Source organism: Argiope bruennichi, chromosome 4 (genome assembly GCF_947563725.1).
Source record: "Argiope bruennichi chromosome 4, qqArgBrue1.1, whole genome shotgun sequence".
In the NCBI taxonomy this organism is placed as follows: domain Eukaryota; kingdom Metazoa; phylum Arthropoda; class Arachnida; order Araneae; family Araneidae; genus Argiope; species Argiope bruennichi.
The window spans coordinates 8,573,358-8,596,088 of NC_079154.1; the positions used below are offsets into that span (position 1 = coordinate 8,573,358).

The following is a 22,731-nucleotide window of genomic DNA, read 5'->3' on the forward strand; positions in this document are numbered from 1 at the left end:
TGAGTACAGCCTACCACCCTGCCACCACTGAAAGAGGCAGCATCGATAGGATTTGTTGGGCCGATTGCTGTCTTTAACATAATCCATCCATATGACTGACAAATTCTCCGAACTGGCATCCTCTTCGAGGAAAGCCTGTGGTCCTAAGCCACAGGTGGTCAATCTCTGACCTTCCTCATCATTTGACATGACTCTAACCTTCCCTTACATTTGACATCCTGTTTTACGAGCAGCAAGCCAACACTGAGAAAACTTTATCATTTTTTTTTTGTATTCTTCCAAAAAAAAAAAAAAAAAAAAAAAGGCAAACACTTTAAAATTTTAAGTTTTGGGCAAAAAACGTAATTTTTAACATTATGTCTTTCAGTATTTTAACGCTTTCAACGCTACCGACGAGATATCTAGTCTTTCAGATACTTCCAATTACAGGTTTCTGTGGGCTAAAATTGTCTCTTATGCCAGTTTAGATAGATTGAACTTTCTAATACATATTTGAAGAGTACCTTTACTCTTTTCATTTATTTTTGATATAAAAAATGTCAACAGCCGGAAGAATTGATATTTTTCTTTTCATTGAGTTTTTATCTCGTTGGTAGCGTTGAAAGTGTTAAGATTTTCTGATACCATTAGTACTGAGCTCAAGTCGTAATTTAAAGTTCTAGATTCTTTCTTAGTTCTGAGACTTCTATACATTCGTTTAAATAATGGTAAACAGCACCGATTCTTCCACAGATGCATTTATTTTCATGCATTCTTCCAAATCTTTGGAAATATGCGGGAAATCTTCCATGTCCTGATATAATTTGAATTATCAGTGGGTGGTATTTCCTTATTTTATATCTGAGGTAGGAAGAAAACCACGTGGTAACAACTTATTCTGCATTCTTTGTTTCATGTCTTTATTAAATACAATGTTTTTAGTACATTTAATAATTTTTAATTTTTTTTTCATTTCAGTTCCGAAAAATTTGAATTCTGAAGAAGAATTGACAAAGTATATTCTTCAGGAACAGAAGAAGGACGAACGAAAACAAATAATAGGAACTGTTTTCAAAAACTTCGACTATGCGATACCGAAAGATTTAGATTTCAAGATCTATTATAGCGGAGAATTTAAAACGCGTCAGAAATATGAATTAGATGGTCCTGTTACTTATACCGGTAATTTAACTTTCATTTACTTCCCATTTCATTTTAGGAAAACTTCTTCATTAAGGTAAAAGACTACGTTGAAAATGAATTTTTTGAAAAAAAAATGTTACAAATTCCTTAAATTTTTGTATTTTTGCACAAAATAGATTATAAAACAAAATAGATATTTATTTGAATTTCCTACTATTCGTGCAGTAAAGTGTTGGCAATCTTATTAAAAAAGCCATTTGACGGCTGATAGTTTAAGGTTAGAAAAGATGGAGCGTTACAAAATAGAGCAACGTGTTATCACAAGATTTGAATTAAATGAAAAACAAAATTTATTTTCTTTTAATTGTTTTACTTTTATTGCATCCTACTGTTACAGGATAGGGTTTTGTACGGAATAACACATAGGGCACATGGCCTCCATGACTTTCCTGGCACATACGCATTCTTTTTTCGAAATTTTTCAAGAACATTTTGGATAAATCTGGTTGAATTTCGTTGATGCAGCGTTGAATTTCCTCCTTCAATGCGTGCGTGCTTGTGGGGTTGTTGGCATAGACCTTGATTTCAAATAATTCTATAAAAATAAATCCAATGGTGTTAAATCACACGATCTAGGGACTAATTCTCAAATTTTCGACCTGTGACCGCCAGACTTTCATTATTTTTGAAAATGAAAACACGTTGTTCTATTGTATAAGTCTCTATTTTTACTAACTCTAAACTATCAGCTATTAAATGAGTTTTTTTAATAGCGTTGCCAACACTTTACTGCGCAAATGGTGGCAAATTTAAAACTGTCGTTAGTTTTTGGATGTCTTTTACATAAGTTTACATATAAGAAACATATTTCTTACTTCCTGAATTAAGAGATAAATCGTGCACTTTTCCTGTCTTTAAATATTGGGTCTAGTTAATAAATGAAAAGGAATTAAAGGATAAAGGAATTTTTTTCCGCATTATAAAAACTTCTAAATAAAAAAATGCTTATTCCGTATTTTAAAAAATGTAAATTTTTTTAAAATTTATTATACTGAATTTGAACAAAAACAAGCATTAGATTGTAATTTATAAAATTTTTGTTAGGAAAAGTTTTCCATATTTAAGATTTGAAGTAATAGCATATAAAAATGGTGCTCAAATTGTCGTCAAACCGAAAAGTTGGTTCTATTTATTTATGGCCAATAGATATCGGCAATAGCTGCTCATGAGAATTGTCAATAAGATTTCTGTCTAGGCTCCACTTATGTACCAAAATGTACATAGAATAAAAGAGCGCAATTTCTTCACCAATCGGTTGTTACCAAGTTAAATATAATTCCAAATTTGATGAGTTATCGCTTGAAATTTTCATGCTTGGGATAATATTTTCTAACCGAAATCTCTTTTCTCTTTCAAATGCTTATGCACTTTTTGTCTGTGAACACAATATATTTAGATTTACGAAATTTTTCAAAACTTAGTTTGTTTTTATAAAATTTACGTTCTTATATATCAAAGAACATTTTCCTTTACCTTTTCATGTTCTTAATAATTCCTTACCTCGGAAAAATTATTTATTCAACTTGTAATTTTCTCTCTATTTATAGTTGTTTTACCTTTTTACGTTCTCAAATATGAAGAACAGAGAAAGTAATCAAAAAATACGAATTCGAGATTTTGACGAATTTCCACGTTTTAGACTTCCCTGAGTTCGAAAATCCTATTTTTGGCATTATGTCTGTCTGTCTTTGACAAAAATTAATCAAAACCGCTTTGAGCTGGACGGATGAAATCTGTATACGGTCTTTTCACCAAATTTGTAAATTTCTATCAAATTTTGAGCAAACTTCTTTTAGAGGCAATCTGTCTGTTCGGCTGTTCTAATATGTAGTTAACACGATAAATAAAAAATGAAGAGCACTAAACAGATAAAATTTTGTATATAGATTTAACATTTATCGTGCAGACACCTATCAGCTTGACTCAACAAGGGATTGAAAGTCTGTCGGTCTCTACTTTCGGAAGCAAATAAATGCGATAGCGCAAAACTGTAATGATTTGAATATATGATATTTGGTGTACGATTTTGTAATTAAGATTATGGTTCTGCGTCAAATTTAATTGGTTGGGTAAAGTCCTGACTTGAACGCCAATGCCAAGGTATGCCTTCTCTTGAATAAAACCTTCATTGGAGGTTATACAAAAAATTATGGCGAGAACATCCTCGATGAATTTTTAAATTTCATTATCCAAGGCCATGTTTAGTATCTTTAACGTTCAATCCTGGTATTTTTATACGCTCTTTTACCATTCTTCAAAAAAGTACTAGACACTTTAGCAGTTTTAGAATTTTTTAGCACACAACAGTTATCGCTTTGACCCGATTAAATAATGTTCATTCGTCAAAGGTTTAGAATTACTTAGAGCAATATCTAGAATGTAATCCTGTCAATATTTTTCTTGTAATCCTAAAAGTTATTTGTTAGTATTAGGTGCTTGTATGTATTTTGATCATTTTTTCACTTTAAAAAGGCATTTATTGAGAAAAATTGTTACAATAGATATCAATCAAACTATTTTCCATTATTTTCTACAACTTTTTTTCATTTCCTCCAATAAGTTTTGATATTGATTGTTTTCGAACTTTTTTGATCCTCCAAGCCGTTTTTAATCATTGACATCGAAATCATCACTCTTAAATCGATGAAACCAAAACCAACCATTGGGATATGACGCAGCAGCATCACCACAAGTTTCTAAAAGTGTCTGATGGGGTTCGGCAGCAGATTTCTTCAAATCAAACAAAAGAAAAAGCAATGAATGTCGAAAATTCAATTTGAAGTGTTCCATTATTAGGGGTCTTTATACACTGAATAACTCAATAATACTAAAAGGAAAACTTTCAAAATGCTAATAATAAAGTAATAGTAAATTGGCAAAAATCAAAACTATTGTCTTTTATATAGATACTGCGCATGCTTACCAATAGATGTCGCTGATTAAAATACACGTAAACTCCTAATATTTGTTGTAGCCATCCAAGAGAGTGTTTTTGACGGTTGACGACGTTTTATGACATTCGACGAGAAACCGGTCACTAATCTTAAATCTACCTTTAATCTCCAATTAAACAGTGCATTTTTTATTTTATTAATAAAATCTAATAAATAACAATTTGTTTTTAGAAATTATAATCTATATATTTGCTTCTGATTCCATTATTTTGCAATCATTTGTTTTGTTTTGTTTTTGACAGAATACAGATACAGTTTTTTTACTCGATGGCAAGCAGCTGTTGGCGAAACATTCATTCGGAAGAAATCGACTGAATACAGAAGTGCAGTAGACTATAAGGTAAATTATTTTCCTTTTATTTGAAATTTTAACCATTGTTTCTACTCTTTTTATACAAGATTTAATAAAACTTTTAAATCTGCTGAAGAAACGTGGGTTTTAAAATTCTTTCCTTCATTGGTTTTCACGTGTTATGTGAATTCTTCAATTTTTTCGAAAGCTAATATTGAGATAGGATACACAAGGCCAATTAACTTTCCAATTATCAATTAGTTTCATCTAATAATTTCCAGCTCTTTAAAAAGAGTTTTCAAACAAATCTTTTTCATCGGAAATAAAATATTTCCTACTATAATTTTTTTTTCAATTGAGAATTTAAGAAAACCGAAGCGGTATAGAAGGAGAGGATTTCCCTTAGACTGCAAGAGTAGGTGGACCTGCATTCGATTGATTCAAAGATGTTTTTGCCTGGCATATGGGTAGCGCGTTTTCCCCGTGATCTTGGCGTCCTTGTTCGAGTCCCGGTTTGGGCATGGTTATTCTTCTTCTGCGTTCTATCTGTGAGGTGTGTGAATGTGCTCCTCCCCCCGTAAAAAGGGGCTGTGCAAGCGAATGCGATGCATGAAGCAGATAAGTCGTACTCTTGGCCCTAGCTGGGAGCTACTAAAAAAACAAAAGACGCTTGCTCGACTTAAATTGCTGACAGATGTTTATACTTTGCGCATTACCAATTAACAGTTAAATTAAAACATAAGCAATCATCTTAAAATACTAAGAAGATACTGAGATAAAAATTTGTAAAATATAAAACTAAATTTATTAGAGAAGAGTATCACAATGTGCACTACTTGCGACTGTAAAATGCCTGAATCCATTACTATATCGATGCCTGGTAATCGGTCTTAGAAGGCGGCATATCTCTCTCTCTCTCTCTCACACACACACACACACACACACACACACACACACACAATGATATCTCTTAATCTATTTTAAATCCTGGTTAATTTTCTTTTTTTAAATCTTAAATTAGCCAAATTATTTTATTCTAAAATTTTCTGTTATTTCCTGATCCAAATCCCAATTTTTTTTATTTAATTATTTCTAACATAAAGAACTGATAACCTTGTAACAACTGAGGGACCCACGGCATTCCTTCCAAAGGTATTTAAATTTCCCTTTCCTGAATTGAAACTTTCAAAGAATTCCCATTAAGAATCTCTCAGTGCTGATGGAAAAACCAGCAGAGGTTTTTTTTTTTTTTTTTTTTGTATCTCAGTGTAAACGGACGTATTTCCACTGTCACCCCATTAACAAATCATGCCCTCCCGTGGAAAAATAAATTGAAGTTAAAATTCCAATGTTTCATCTTGTCATCCACTTATCAACTAAATATATTTGTGTGTGTATTTACAAACGCTATTCTATTTTTTTCTTCGTTAGGGAAATGGAGTTTTATTCAGATATCAGTATTTAATTACCTCATATTTGAATACTTTCTATGAGAAATATTGAGAAACTTTAATTTAAGTGTATTGCAGACGAAATAGATGGAATAAAGGTCAAGTAATAGAATGAATTTTTTTATTTCTCCAAAATCATTCTTCTTATACTGCATATTTCGCAAATACCAGTGTCCTATATTTTACAAGATTACCCTATGCTGCAATACTTCGTTAATGATATTACGAGAAACGAGGACCTAAGTGTATTGCAGGTTAAAGGAATGAAATAAAGTTTAAATAATAAAATGAAATCTTATTTATTTGGAATCATTTCTGATAATGTTATTTCACAGTCATATTTTTAATTGCAGCTATTTTTACAACTATTTCCATATCCAGAACACAAAGAAGCGTTTTTTGGCCTGCATTTTCTATTTCAACATGAACTTTTCCTTCACATAGGATTCATGTTTTTCGTTGTTGCCGTCGTGAAAAGAATCATTGATGAAAAAAACGATGGCTCAAAGGTAAGTTCAGATTTGTAATATCTTATTAAAATTTCGAGTTAGAAATTGTCGGTTAGAATAAGAAAAAAAAAGTAATTAAAAAATCATAGAGCGAAAAACGTTACAATTGAACATGGAATCTCAAGCTGAAAAGGTTTCAACAACAATTGATTAAATACAGAAAATAATATACATCACAGGCTTGATTCAATAAAAATTTACACTATTTTAACAGCATATTTGTATGAATGATTATATTACACCTCTTTCAAAGTATGAGCAAAAACAATGGGAAATACGCGCACAAGGGCAGGGCACGGGTTCGGGATGAGATTTAGTATAATGGTAGTATGCTTTTAAGATATTCCTTCATTAAAATATTAAAGCACAATAGCCAGCTATTGGAGGCATGTCCCGTCATCGGTAGGGGGTAGTCACCTTACACCATTTCATGTATTACCAGAGCAGCGAGAACCATCCACCATTCCGGATGTTTCTCATCCCCAAGTCTGAGATACCATCGAGGGGGAATAGTTCTCGAAGAGACGTGAAACGTAGCTCATAAGATACACTGGGTCAGAAAGCGTGAGAGAATGAATAGATCCGAACCAGATAGGCTGCTATTTGGCGCTCCTACTTAGACGGGGTATTTTTTACTACACTAGCCGCCTTTGGCGATCAGCTTGCTCGTAAAACTGACTTTTTTGGTTGTTGAAAGGAAATATGGAATGCATTTAAAAAATCAGTTTTTATGTGGCCCGATTGAAAAAACACGAATTTAATTAAATCAGTTTATACTATAAATTATTTTTACTATGAATTAAAGAGTGCATATATTACGAAATAACAGCGGAAGTGAAATCTTCCTATGGAGTTGAAAGCAGAAGACTGAATGTTTTGATGAATGAATTTGAATTCCATTATAATATTTAAAAGCATTATTATCGACTTCCTAAAAATGGAATTAAAAAATATTAAAATTAAATGAAAAATATATGAAGATGGAATTGACATCATGAGAGAGGTAATTTTTTGAGTCGTAAGATAATCGAAGGCTAGTTTGGCAAGATAATTGTTTTAGAAAATATGAGCAGCCATTTCCATTGGCAAGGTTTAGAAATGACCCATCTAGCAATGATAAAACCTATTTTTACGCTCGATTAAATTTTCTTTTTGAATACTATTTCTTGACTTCTGTTAAATCATTTTCTCTCTGACTAAAGGGACTTTTTGGTGACATGATGAACACTCTCTAGAACATTTCTAATAATATTTTGCTTTCCATTCATTAGCTAAGCGACGCGTTCAATTCAATGCAGCTATTAAAACGTTCTGTGAAGCAGTCTGAAATTTGCATGATGGTATTTTACATTTGACTGTTGCCATTCAACAGTAAGTAATAAAAGCTCTTTCTGTGCCACGTACGTTAGCGTGTTATATATGAATTGTTCTCTCTATGTATTATCAAAGTACTGGGATTGTGTAGAATTTATAATTACATAGTCTAAATGAACTACTTACTCGAGATTTACTGGTTGAACATCCTATTCATCTCTTTTTCAGGAACTTATGGAAACTATGGGTATGACGAAATCTACGTTTTGGACGAGCACTTTTGTGAATAATTTTATCGTTGGCTTCATCCTCACATTGGTTATAACCACCCTTTACAAAACGACTGCGAAAGACACCTCATTCTATTTGCAGACGGATTTTATCCTTCTATTTATCATTATTCTGTTATTCATAGCTAATCTAATATTATTCTGCATGACATTCAGCATATTTTTCAACCGTGGTGAGTATTTTATTCTACAGATCTTGAAAAGCTATAGTCTTCTTAATTTCAAAGTTCTGATTACTGATGAACATCATTGTACTAATCTACTTATTTCACCCACCGTTTGCTTCCCAATTTTCCAGTTTTCTTCTCCAAAATTAGAAATTCGAATAAAAAATATTAATATTATGTGAGAAAATGATGTTTTTTGGTTAGAGGGTTTTGAAACCACAAAATGTACTGGTAGAAAATTCTCGATTTATCGCTTTTAAGGAACCAATTTTTCGCTTTTAGGGTAATTAGAAATGACATACCCTGAGCTCCTCAACCTACTCGAGTTGGGTGCAGGGGTTATTAGAAAACGATGAAGAATGTCACATTTGGCGACTTATCACCAACAAAAAGTTACAACTTGGTGCGAATGTCCGCCATGTGCCCGATTCTTTTGTCTGGCCAATAAAGGACAGGATCTTAAAAAGTTTTCGACCGAAGAAGCACAGAAAAGAAATTTGGAATGAACGCAAAATAGCGAGGAGATGTAAATTAAGACAACTAATAACTTAAAAATTAATAATGTTCTCACATGATAACTTCAAATCTGAGATAACAGATTTCAATTTCACATTTTTTTAGAATTTATGTTGTTACAGATCCATCAATTTTAGCTTGATTCACCACCATAAAAGTATGAAAAACATTGTGATTTCTACAATTTATTATTGAAAATACTATCCATACTGTTCAGGTTGGTTAAAAAAAAAGGCATAATTTTAAATATTTATTTTTATTTCAAAAAGTTTGAGGCATAAATTCATTGTTTTCATTCTTGCCTAGTAAGCATGAGGATTAAATATATCAGTGATGGATAGTATCCACTTTAATCGAAACCGTATTTTGAAAGGGAGAGATAATAAGGACTACTTTCATCAATTTTTATAGTTTTTAATATAAATTGAAACGAAAAAAAATTATTACCTAAATTAGAAAAAAAAACTATCACCACGAAACAGTCCATATTTTTAAGTAGACATGTTCAGTAAACTGGTACATAAAGGCAAATATGCTTACCATTTTTTATTAGAGACATATGTCAAAATTCTGCTGATCACGAAAAGAGTTTCTAAGATGTGGCGTTTGGGGGAAAATGGCAACTTGGATTACTAAACTTAGATGAAGAGTGTTCATGAATTGCATTTGCATGAAGTAGCAAAAATATGTGTCATTATTCCTTCGAATTCTGTTTGCATTTTATATCGGCTTTTGGAGTATGTTGACTGCATACCCAAAGATTTTTCAAATTCGATTCAGTACAGTTAGCTATTATAAGATGCATTTGCATGAAGTAGCAAAAGTATGTGTCACTACAACTTCGAATTCTGCTTGCATTTTATAACTGCTTTTGGAGCATGTTGACTGTATGCCCAAAGAGTACAATCGATTCAGTACAATAATCGTAAATGCTATTTTATTTGGAAAGTGTTCTGACCAAAATATGTTCAATTTTGATTCAGAAAATTATCACCAAAATTATCTGACATTATGATGTTTTGATTGTTTGTCCAAAGGTTCTCAATTGCGATTAAGAAAAACATTGTCATCAGCTTTTGAAATGCTTTGAACATTCCTTTAACATTATAAGTGTCCTAAGGCATTGTATAAATTATCATTCAACCGGAATGAGTGAATGATAATTTATATAATGAACAAAAGAGTGATATCACTCATTCAGTGAACGAGAATTGTGAACAGAAGAGTGATATCACTCATCCAGTGAATGAGTCCTGTGCACAGAAGAGTGTTATTACTCATTTAGTGAATAAGTGAAGGAGTCCTACGCATAGAAGAGTGATATCGTTCATCCTGTGAATAAGTAAATGAGTCTTGTGAACTGAAGAGTGACATCACTCTTCCATTCAGAAAGAAAGTTCCTTGGCATTTTCTGCATTGTTTAAAAAATAAAAATAAACATCTTTTAAGACCCAAATCAATGGACAAGACACAAATCTAAACTACAGAAACGTTAGGAATTGTATTTTTTTTGTTTCTGAATTTCTATAACATAAAAATCATGGACATAGTTTGAAAGCAAATGAATAATTATATTTTGGTGACAAATAACAGAGACATTTTTGACAAATAACAGAGACTTTGGTGGGTATGAAGTATTATACGATTATGACTCCTGATTTTGTAATACTTTTAATTGATTTTTTAAAAAATAATCCCTTGTTGATAATGCAACTTAACCCTGCTGTTTTGTTCGTATTTACCCCACTTATATAGTGATCGGGCCAATATGACCCGACTCAGAGAACTAACCTTTCTTGCAGTAAATTGAAGATACCATTTAAGAAATGGTTTAAACAATAGTAATGTAAGTTTAGATCTAATAATATAAAGCATCTATAAAAATAACAGAAAAATATTCGAAATTGAAACTTACCTTTACTTACAATTTGAATAGTTATATCTTACATGAGATTTGCGAATGCGATTCTTACAATTGTAACATAATATATTAGTTTTATTGTCATTTCTTGATGGACAGAGCTTGCACCTTGCACGTTTCACACACAATGAAGTATTCTGATAAGATACCAATGGTACGTTTTCCTTTTTTCTTTATATTCGTTTCACTATTTTTATTGAATCCTCTCTTGGTAGGTGTGGCCTTGCTTCATTGTGTAGAAAAATGAGAGATTTTTCCATTTCTTCCAAAAATAACCTTCTTTTAGACAATTTGTTTTTGTTCCATTCACTATGTATTGAAGTTCATAGAACAAATGCATTATACACAGAAGTATCAAGCATGTTATATATCATGGGACAGCGATTTGTTTTTCTTTTACAAGTGTATGGGTTTAAAAGCTAATCAAGAGTATCCACAGCGCATTTAGTTGAATTGTAATCTAAGATCATTAATGCATTTTTCTTGTCAGGGCTGTTACTAATTTCTTAGTCATGATGCAAAGTGCTCATAAGAATAACATTCTTGTTCTTTCTTGGGATGTAGTTTACAACTATTGTGTCTTCTGTAAAATAAAATAATGAGCTGTGAACTCATTATTTTATTTTGCATTATTATTTTTTTATATATTATTTTATGTAATCATTTTTGACATTTCTTCAGGAAGTTCTGATTTATTTTTTGTAATGGTGCCAAGCATAGTCATTTTCCGTTTTAGAAGAAGTTGTCTTAGGTTTTAACATTGAAAAAATTATCACATGTAATATTGTGACCCAAATACCCATAAGTAAGATCACACACTACTCGCATTCCCTGGTTTTTCTCTGGCATTGACGCTTGTTCTTTTTCAGAGTAAATTTGTGTTTTCAATAGGTACATATGAAGTTTTACTGTCACTGAAGTCCATATTTTGATGCCATATTTAGATGGATTACTTGGTATAAACTGTTTGAAAGTACATCGGCTATGAAATCCTACTTATTGTTCATCTACAGTAATATATTCAGATTATATAATTTGGGTAGAATCTCTATCCACTTTTCCCAGATATCTTGCACTGCAACTAATTTATCCAAATTTCTTCTTTCTTGACGAGTGGATTTATTATCAAAACGAATAATTATCAATATGGTGCAAAATGTTTTGAGGAACATTGTCGCACGAAACAAATTTCTACCTGTTTCTTTATCCTATAAACTTTTTGTTAATTAGCCTTATGATTTATAAACACCAGCTAACAATAATAATCCAATATATGATTGAAACGTTTTACTTTCGATATTTTTCCTTAAACCTTTTCTCCTTCAATATTAGTCATTTTTATGATTTCGTTTTGAATTGTAGAATTGAAACAACCTTAAATGCACTTTTTCTGTCTGCTATCCTTGCCGTTGTATATCTTGTGACCTCTGGTGTATTTTTATTATTAGCAACTACTGTTGATTGAGAAGAATGTGGCAATGGATCTAACTTCCACTTTATTTCACAATTCTTGGACTGAATACTCTCTTTATAGTTCATTTGTTGAGTATCGGTATCAAAATCGTTTAAGAACTTTCGCTGTCAATTTCATCACTTGTATGATTTTCATACTCCGATACTTCTTCGCTGTCAGAAACTTCTATTAGCTTAGATTTATCAGAGTGACTCAAATTTATGCAATTCGCCTGTTTTTCTCTCATATTTACAGGCACAACTCTTTTACAGTATATCAGAAATTAAAACACAGAAAAATAAAAGAAGGGAAGGGGAAAAAAACAACGTTGCAAATAAGTGCAAATAGTTTGGCCCCTTCTAATCGTATCAACTTTTTGACCTTGCACGTAACCAAACACATAGTCAATGAAACAGGTTTCAAAACGGATAAATTAGAGAAACTCTTGATATTCTTTTCTTTTGCATTATCCCAAACAAAAGGAAATATGTATGAGTAAAAATAAATGATTTTTTGAATTGGGAAATACATATTTATATTATTTACCGACAATGTGAAGAAGTTACATGAAAATATCCTTATTCTATATTTTGTTACGGACGTATAAATTTTATTTTGTTTCATATCGACTCGAACAGAACAGCAGGGTTAAAGAGACAGAGGCCTTTGCTCATAATTAAGATTTGCTGTCTGATTGAATAAGGAAATGAAGGTAAAAAGCAACTGATCTTTTAAAAGTATGAAATTTATTTTCCGAATCCATTTGCTATTTTTTTGCGAGGGGTTGGTTTAATTTATGAATAGAAAACTCTAACAATTAAACACTTAAATAATTTATTGTAAAATGTGAGATAGTTATCGCATTTATTGATAGTTTGATAAAAGAACAATCTTGAGTAGTTCTAGAAATTGCCATCCTCATTAATAATCTGAGGTAAGGCTATAAGTTAGTTTCAACAAATCTGTTAATTAATTTAATCATTCATTTTCCCCTCACAATTTTCTTGCTACACCTCTTTAGCGTTTATATTATTATTGCAGTGTTGAAGATAAATCCCAGTTCAATGTTATAACATGCCAGATTTTCAAATTGTTATGAAATTCTTATTGACGCACGTTGATAAAAGCAGAATGCATTATACCTTCTTCAATGCATTGTATTATACGATGTTCTGAAGGCAGGAATAGCTTCACTTTTAGAAAGAGCTTTTCGTTTTGATTTTCAAAGATATTTTTTCCTTTCAATTTTTAGGGATATTTTTTTAATTTCCTTTTTTTCAGTGTATTTTGAGATGCCTTATCTTTTATAATATTTTTTTAATACCAAAATAAAGTCCAAGATTTCAATTTCATCACATATCTTTGTCGTCATTTGTTCAATGCCGTTAAAGATTGAATTTATAATAAATAATGTATATAATGGGACATAATATTCAACATCTTGAAAATTAATTATTCAGTGATTAAATAATTAAGTGATATCATGATTTAAAATTAATAATTTTATTTTATAATATTTTTTTTGAAAATTTACAACTTCTGTAATACTGTTAAACAATAAAGAATGTCTGAACAGAATGTGGCAATCTTTAGTGTTTATTATATTATATTGTTTGCAGCAATTATTATATATATTATTCCTGAGGTATCGAGGGTTAAAGAAATGTCAGTATAGTCCTAAATTTCACAGAAATTAAGTGTATTAAAATAGTTAGAATATATTTCTTTTCTTATATAATATAAATTTTTTCTTTTAGTTGCTTATGCAGTTTGTGCGTTAATGATTGTTTACCTCCTTTCTTTTCAACTTCTGATGCGGGAAATCTATTCCGATACTTTTGAGGGATATTTCGCATCTTCACTTTTCCATAAATTGATGATTTGCGTATATCCAAGTGGAGCTTTGATTACTTCTTTCGTAATAATAAATATCTTTGAAGGTGGAAGTAAGTGGATAATTTGAATGAATCGATTTGATATGTGACTTAACTCTCTGTAATTAAAAAAAATACTAAATTCTATTTGCATTTTCATACAAATATAACAATTTTTTTCAGTATTGGATTTGATGTTCCTTAAAAATATCCAAAATATCAATGTTTTTGTTTCCAAAATTCTTGCTCTTTAACTAGTCTATTTTTAACCGCACACCGATAAGGATTTATTTCTAAAAGGACTTTACTTTTATGATATTCTAATTTTTATTTTTAATATATTTCATCATTCCTTATAAATATTATAGAATCGAAAAAACATTTTTTCCTCTAAAATTAATAATTAATTGGCGTCATTTATGTAACATGAATATATGGATGAAATCAGTCGATTAATTGCTGCTGAGTTTTGAAAATTGTTTTTTCTACATCGGGAAAACACCTTTCTACGCCAGAATTTCAGTATATAATCCAGTGTACCAGAATACGATTGAAAAATCAATTACAAATTTTGCAAACTTGAACCACGAATTTAAATCTAATATATAAAAATCTCATGTTACGGTGTTTGTGTTCGAACTCCTCCGAAACGGCTCGACCGATTTTCATGGAATTATTTATGTGTATTTGGTAGGCATGAGAATAGGTCATAAAGTATATTTCACGGCGCTAGGTAATTAGGGTGCTCCTATCCACGTTCACCGTACACTGAGGAGATCAACGCTTGCTTGAAATCATCGCCACTGTGACGTAATGTTGAAAAAATACAGCTAAAAATAAACACGCACGTCCAAGTGCTACAAGATCCATCTGCTGACGCATTCTCGGACCAATTGTTAGATATCGGTAATGGAATCAATAGGTTAGATCGGTGATGACAATCGCAAGTCGCAAGGCCAAACGATGTCTGTTTGCGGCTTAGATGTGGGCACACCATGTTTTTCACACGTGGGCAAACCATCGAGCTTATTTGTGTTGGCTAAACACGGACTGAGAAAAAATATCGTACACTCCATTGCTCTTCGAAATGAATATTGATTTATCTTTATTTCATTTTTATACTTTAGGGTTAAAAATATATTACTTTTTTCACTTTACGTTTAACTTTTAAGAGATCAAACAATGTATATGTTCGTTACATTAATGAAATACATTGTATTGAGAAAATGAATGGTTGGTGTTTTTTAGTTTTTATCGGCGATCATCGTCTACAGTTCTCCATTCCTCTTCCTGTCACAGATCCCATCCCTACACACTTACAATACATTCGTTAACAACCAAAATATTCAATAGAAATAATTTATAAGGCAGAACAACGTTTGCCGGGTCAGCTAGTAACATATAAAAATAACTTCTAAAAACATACCAGTGAAACAAAAAGGGTGCAAAAAAAGGTACTTTATATCATTTATAAAGGCTGTACTAAAATTAACGAAGACTTGAATTTGCCTCCATTCGTGCAGTAAAGTGTTGGAAATCCTATTAAAAATTTTGACAGCTGATAGTTTAAGGTTAGTAAAAATGGAATGCTACACGATAGAACAACGTATTAACTCAAGATTTGAATTAAATAAAAAACACCGGCCTTTTCTTTAAATTGTTATATTTTTATTGCATCCTAAGTATACAAGATAGGGTTATGCATGGAATAACACTTAGGGCAAATGGTCTCCAAGGTTTTGCTGACACATTTACATAAATGTGGTTGAATTTCGTTGATGCATCGTTGAATTTCCTCCTTCAATGCACGCGTGCTTGTTGGCTTGTTGGCATAGACCTTGACAATGGTGTTGAATCATGTGATTTAGGGAGAAAAATTCTCACATTTTCGAAATGTGGTCGCCAAACTTTCATTATTTTTGAAATATTGTTCAACAATGAAAACAAGTTTCTCTATCATGTAATGTTCCATTTTTACTAACCCTAAACTATCAGCTGCCAAATAGAATTTTTAATAGGATAGCTAACACTTTACTGCACGAATGGAGGCGAATTCAAATCTTGCGTTAATTGTGGAACACTATTTATTATAATTGTATTATTTGAGCAATTAAAAATATTATATATGTTTTTTTTATTGTAATTATTTAATATTTTTTAATCGCTAATTCCTAATTCATTTTTATAGGTTATAGGAAATTTTTTGTATTGAATATTTTCAAAGCGTTCATTGCGAAGGGGCACGATTCATATCAGATCAAAATGTAACTAAACTAATTGAATTAAGATGTGCAAATACTATACGCGTTATTGAAATAAATAAAATAAAGTAAAATAAAATTCTTTACATAGGCTTGTTAATGATTTCACTTTTTGAATTGAAAGATTTTATAATTTTTTTTTAGATGAAGGAATTCAGTGGCGTAATCTGACTGAATATCCGAGTATCCCTGATATCAACATGCTAATGGTCATCATTATGATGGCGTTTTCCTGCTTCTTCTATATCTTTGCAATATGGTACTTTGATACGGTCTGGCCATGGCAACCCAGAGTTCACAAGCCATTCTATTTCTTCTTAACGGTAAAAACAATTCTTTAGTTTATTTTTAAAATTCTCCAAATAATCAATTAATGAATTATTGATGCGGAGTTTAATTCTTTTTAGAAAAGTTACTGGTTTGGTCAAAACACAAATGTTCCAAACGAAATCGAGTTAGTCAGAAGTGAAAAGGCTGACAATTTTGAGGAGGAATCCAGCAGCTCTGTAAAAACCGTCGTCATCAAGGATTTATCGAAGGTAATATTCAATAAGGATTTATTAATTGTTTCAAAATACTTCTTGGAATATTCTTCCATTCTCTCCAATTACCATAACATATTATTATTAATGAAATTTAACTGATTAAACTGATTTATCCTTAACTGATTAAAAACCTTCATTCGCCTGTCTACAGTTAAAAATATATTGTTACGAATCTGTAATATTTTTTTCCTGCCTCTTGGTCTCATAGTTGGAAAGAGAGATTTATAGATATTCTTGATGCTATCCATATCATTGAATCATCTATATAATGATCCACACCTTCGAATTTGTCGCTAAACTTGGCGACAAAAATAAAAGTTCTGGAAAATGCAAGGCCCTAGTAACCCAGATCTGCTGATTCTTCTTAAAAATTCTATGCAACGTCAGCTCATAATGGAAAAATTATAAATATTTTTTAGATAGGTTGAAGCAATTCCCTTGATTGTCTCTTTGGAGTGTTGATCGCATTGATGGGCACAGTGTGGCTGTTATTTAGTTAACAATTGCTATTTGGTTGTGTAGAGTTAATTTCTTGCTGTGGTCTTTCTTTGCGTACAGCTTAGTTCATTCATATCACTTGTGCTTCGTAGAAAAAGAATACACGAAGCAGGGTAAGCCCAGGTCTAGCTTTTCCATTATTCCACTTGTTAAACTAAATTCAATGTATAGTCACAAGGTGATTGCCGCACAATGTGTGTTTCGTTATGTCTGTATGTGGTGTTGTATAAGCCAAGCCATTTACTTACAGCAACCAAACTCGGCACATATAAACTTTGGAGCAGACAATGTGCATATCGGAGAGATTTTTTGAAAACCTTAATTCGAATTTTAATTAATTAAAAATCAATCGAAATTTTGACTTTTCCTAGCGATACCATACGAATATATTAATATATAAAAATGATTTTTTTTACATAATCTTAAAGTACAAAAACTTATCTTTTCAATGAGAACAATTTAATAGTCGTGCAAAAGTTTTCCTGAATTTTGTTAGTTTTTAAAAATATTTTTTCTTAATTTCCAACAGCAGATTACGTTGTTGCCCTGAAATTCAAACCGTTTTTATTTTTTCATCAAATATTTAACTCCAAGAGTTTCCTCATTGAATGCTAAGGAAGAAGAATTCTGTTTAATATCTGCGTAGTTTACAATGCAAATTAAAAAGTGAAGTTCATTATAGCGGAATTTAGAAAATTGATGAACTGGATATTTATGTATTTATTTTAATAGCGTCATCATGGATAATCATGGGATTAGTCCTCATTAGATAGATTCATGCACATAGTCAATTATTTCTTCACTTCTTTCATAGAACTTCTGTTTTAGAAATAAAATCAGCATTTGGATGCATTCATGATTTGATTATATTTAACCTCCAAGATTTCAATTCTTTTACCCGAAATTTTTATCCAAAATGAGATAAATCTTATCAAAATAAGCACTCATCAACAGTATTTTCCGACCTCATTACAGAGAGACAACAGTAAAAAGCCTCATATTTATGACAAAAAAAGCGATTTGAAATTTTGTGTTAATAGATGTGTTCTTTGGAGTTTTCTACAACATCGACAAAAATTCCACTTTAAATCAGCTCAAAAGAATTAATAAAATATGCAATTTAACAAACAGTTAAAAATCAAATCAAATACTTAATAGATAACCTCACGATCAATAACACCCTTATCTCTATCTTAATATCTCTAATTTTTGGCTTTAAGTTTAATAAAAGATTGCATTTCAAAACGATATTGGTGCAGTTATTTTAAAATTGAGGCAGGGTCACCCAAGTCAGCAAGGTATGAATTGAACTTCGAAAATGCGACTTTTGGCCAGAGCTAAAAGATCCCAAATATTTAAATAATATTTTTCTTCTTCTTTATCTAGCGTCTTTTATTTTAAACTATTTTTTCCACCCATCTTTTTTAATAACTGGTATTTTTCCTTCACAATCGCTCTAACCCTTTTTTAATTTAAAAATTTTAACTTTTTTTCATTTACAATTTATTTTTAATCGACATTTTCATCGCAGCCAGTAGTTTTTAGCCCTTAATTGGCAACTCTCTTAAATGCGTGCCAAAAGTTGAGTCACTTAATACAGTTAAGACACATCTGCTGCCTTCTAAGCACGCGGAGAATCGTTTACTTTATTATTTTCCTTTCTTCACTTCCTTTTTTGTTTAATCTCGTTATATCATGCATTTACTTTTATATTTACTTTATTATTTCTATTTATTTTGTATTACATTTTTGGTCAGATTTATGCTCCTTTTCAGTCTCTATAGCATTGGTCTATTACAGCATTAGTAAAGATAGCATTTTTTCACTTAATTGCCCGATACTATCTGCAAAAAAATGCAAGAATTCCTTTTGTGATTTGTATTGTTTTCATGCCCTGATGATTAAATTAATATATTGTTTGCCGAGTTTCACAGTTCCCACTTTTAGTATTGATTTACAGTTTAATTCCACAGCATTCCTTGAATTGCTGCATTTTGCCCATTCACTTTGCACGTGTATTCAGCTCTTTTTTCCCTATGTTTTTAAGCATTCCTTTTTCTTTTCTCCAGTTTACTGGTTTATATATATATATATATATATATATATATATATATATATATATAATTTGAGATTTTGATAGGGAAAATATTTCTTTACAGTGCTAATATATTATTAAGATTCTGATAGGAATTTCTGACGTATGTCAATCACAAGTAAGGGAAGTGCAGGGATCTTAAAAAAAGAATGTGCTTATTGGACATTTTTCTAGTCTTTCACGCGGAGCGTGAGCATGTATCGGCGTTTAGCCGATCCAGCAATTTTATAAAGCTTCTCTTGAATTAACTAAGTAGAGAAAGAGGAATTGGATCAATAAATAAGAGAATGAACTTACTATGGGCGAAATTAAGATAAAATCTTGGAAATTAATTAAATTGAAATTAGATTTTAAAATATCATTACACACACACACACACACACACACACACACACACACACACACACACACACACACACACACACACACACACACACACACACACACACACACACACACACACACTTTCTCTCTCTCTATATATATATATATCTTTTTCACCTTCTCTTTCTTTCCCACCTTTTTTTTCTCACTTTCTCTCTCTCTCTCTCTCTTTCTCTTTTTTCCTTCTATCTCTCTCTATGCATAAGTATATATCTGTTTTATAATGGTCTTTATCTAGCCATTGTTTCCTTTTTAAATTTATAGCAGCTCTTATATGTTGGTTTATCAGAGATTTATTAGCTGTAATATTGATATGTGTTAGACAGAACAAAAAAGGAATATATGTAACAGCCATAGTAATTAGCTCCTTTTGCTCCTACAGGTTATCCAACAAGGAAATTCCTCCAAAACAGTCCTACATGATATATCCATAAAATGCAATCAAGGACAAATAACTGTTCTGCTCGGTCACAGTGAAGCTGGGAAAACATCAATAATCAATATTCTTTCAGGTATAAGATAATTTATGACAAGTTTTGAATAATTTCTTGCAGGGTGATTGGAAAGTGTTGTGGTATTTTGATGTATTGATGCAACATTCAAAAAACAAATCAGTTTCATATCAGAGCACATAGGAAAGAATATGTGAAATCGATATAAGAAGTATGTGAAATAACCAAATGAATGGCTGACACTTGTAGATATTCAACGGATGAAAAAATGCAAATCAATGCTGAAACAATTTCCGGTTTCGTATAGTAGTGTATGGTCGAATGTTCATATAAATCAAGACCATAATGAAATTCCATTCATATTTTTGACCCTTCATTGGATGGCTCACACTATATATAATATATACCAATTGCCGAAAATACTTTTATTTGTAAAATTATCTTTGCTGCACACATTTCACATTTGCTAGGAATTTTTTTATTCCACCGTTTTCTTTTAACTGATTTAGAGGACAATTTAATTACAACACACTCTAGTATTCGACATCTATTTTTTTACCACATTCTTTCATACGATATCTTAAAGAGAATTCAAATAAAATCGTCTTTTAAAGGAGAAAAAATGTTATTTCTAATTTGACTCTTCAGTTAAAATTCAATTTAAGAAAAACTTCACATTTTTAGATTTCTTAATATATTTCTTAAATATAGACATATTTGTGTTAAATTGTATTTGTTTGTTTATGCAATAAAATTTATGACACAAAAATTAATTATGGATTTTAAAATATATTTATTAAATAAAGAATTTTTACCATTATTAATTTAAAGTGAGAAATTTGTCACTGCCTTGTTTTATATGAATCATGTATGAAAAATTAAATCACTGAATGCTTATTACATGTGCACTTTCATCATGTACATCATGATAAATTAGTAGAAAAAATACTGTCTTAAGTAGAAAAACAAGTAATATATAAAAAATTTTAAGTCAATTCCTCCTTATTTTATTATATTATTTATATATATCTTATATTATTTATGATCGGGTGTCGCGTCAGTAATCTCAGAGCTTGGCGACCAAATAGAAATTACTAGACAAGTTTAATTCATGAAAAAATATTTGGAAAAAAACTATATTGACATCAAGTGTCAACCACTATAAGTTTAAAAAAATGTATTTGAACTTGAGTGGATAATAAAAAGTAATTTATTGACGACTGAAAATTTGAGCAAGATATATAAATAATATAGGGAAAGTGTGAATTAATAGTAGGAACGGAATAAATGCCTTTGCTTTTTTAAAATACGACGTGGTAGGAAGTATTCTAATATTGTGAAAAAGCCCTTTGGCTAACTATTTTGGCAATTTGGGCTCCTAAAATATTGAGATATAGGCGTAATAGTTGCATCATATACACATATATTCTTTTCATAATGAATTTATTCTCTTTTATGTATATATTCCGATGTTTTCAAACAGTATAAACTTGTTTCTTAATCAAAGTATACCATAAAAACTTAATGTCTATTTTGATGGAAAAATTCATCATGCTACTTGATTTCTTTGCATTCTGTACTAAATAATACTAAAAAATTCAATTATTCTATAACTGTATTTGTGTCATCTCTATGTTTCTATAATTTGAGTAGTACATTTATGGTTCAATCATCATATATTCGAATATTACAGGTAAAGAACTTCCAACAGCCGGTATTGCCGCAATAAATGGGTTCGATGTTTCAACAAACACAACTCGCAAATTCCTTGGTTTTTGCCCCCAGCACAATGTTCTGTATGACGGAATTTCGGTTGAACAACATTTGAAAATCTTTGCTGCCGTAAGTAATATTGCTTTAAAAGTCTTTAACATTTTTTCAATATGTGTTTTGAACGACATGAAGTTTTACTATTTACTTTGGAATGAAAGGATGATATCCTTTTCTACCAAATAACCCAATTATCACATTTTGAATATTCAAAATGAATCATCAACCATTTTAATTTTCATATTTTCTCATTTACGTACATTACGTACATACATTCTCATTTAAAGAAATTTTTTCAATATGTGTTTTGAACGACATGAAGTTTTACTGTTTACTTTGGAATGAAAGGATGACATCCTTTTCTACCAAATAACCCAATTATCACATTTTGAATATTCAAAATGAATCATCAACCATTTTAATTTTCATATTTTCTCATTTACGTACATTACGTACATACATTCTCATTTAAAGAAATTTTTTCAATATGTGTTTTGAACGACATGAAGTTTTACTGTTTACTTTGGAATGAAAGGATGACATCCTTTTCTACCAAATAACCCAATTATCACATTTTGAATATTCAAAATGAATCATCAACCATTTTAATTTTCATATTTTCTCATTTACGTACATTACGTACATACATTCTCATTTAAAGAAAAAATGTTGCAATCGTCAACATATTCAAAATCTAGATGTTCCTAGGTCTTACTGAGTTCAAAAACCACATTTCTATCTGTTTGTGAATAAGATATCAAAAACTTCCGGTACAAAAGTGCTATTTTCTTTACTATACTACG

General features: G+C 30.7%; 1 protein-coding gene across 1 annotated transcript in view; it reads left to right on the forward strand.

Moving 5' to 3' along the window:
• The window catches only part of LOC129965727 (ATP-binding cassette sub-family A member 2-like), a 67,452-nt gene that overhangs the window by 13,675 nt on the left and 31,046 nt on the right, over positions 1–22,731 (forward strand). Inside the window, exons 4-12 of the mRNA XM_056079852.1 lie at positions 958–1,161; positions 4,379–4,476; positions 6,233–6,388; positions 7,931–8,165; positions 13,807–13,995; positions 16,329–16,507; positions 16,592–16,723; positions 20,089–20,218; positions 21,852–22,000. Coding sequence (XP_055935827.1) covers positions 958–1,161; positions 4,379–4,476; positions 6,233–6,388; positions 7,931–8,165; positions 13,807–13,995; positions 16,329–16,507; positions 16,592–16,723; positions 20,089–20,218; positions 21,852–22,000 — 1,472 coding nt within the window. The remainder of the gene's footprint in view (positions 1–957; positions 1,162–4,378; positions 4,477–6,232; positions 6,389–7,930; positions 8,166–13,806; positions 13,996–16,328; positions 16,508–16,591; positions 16,724–20,088; positions 20,219–21,851; positions 22,001–22,731) is intronic.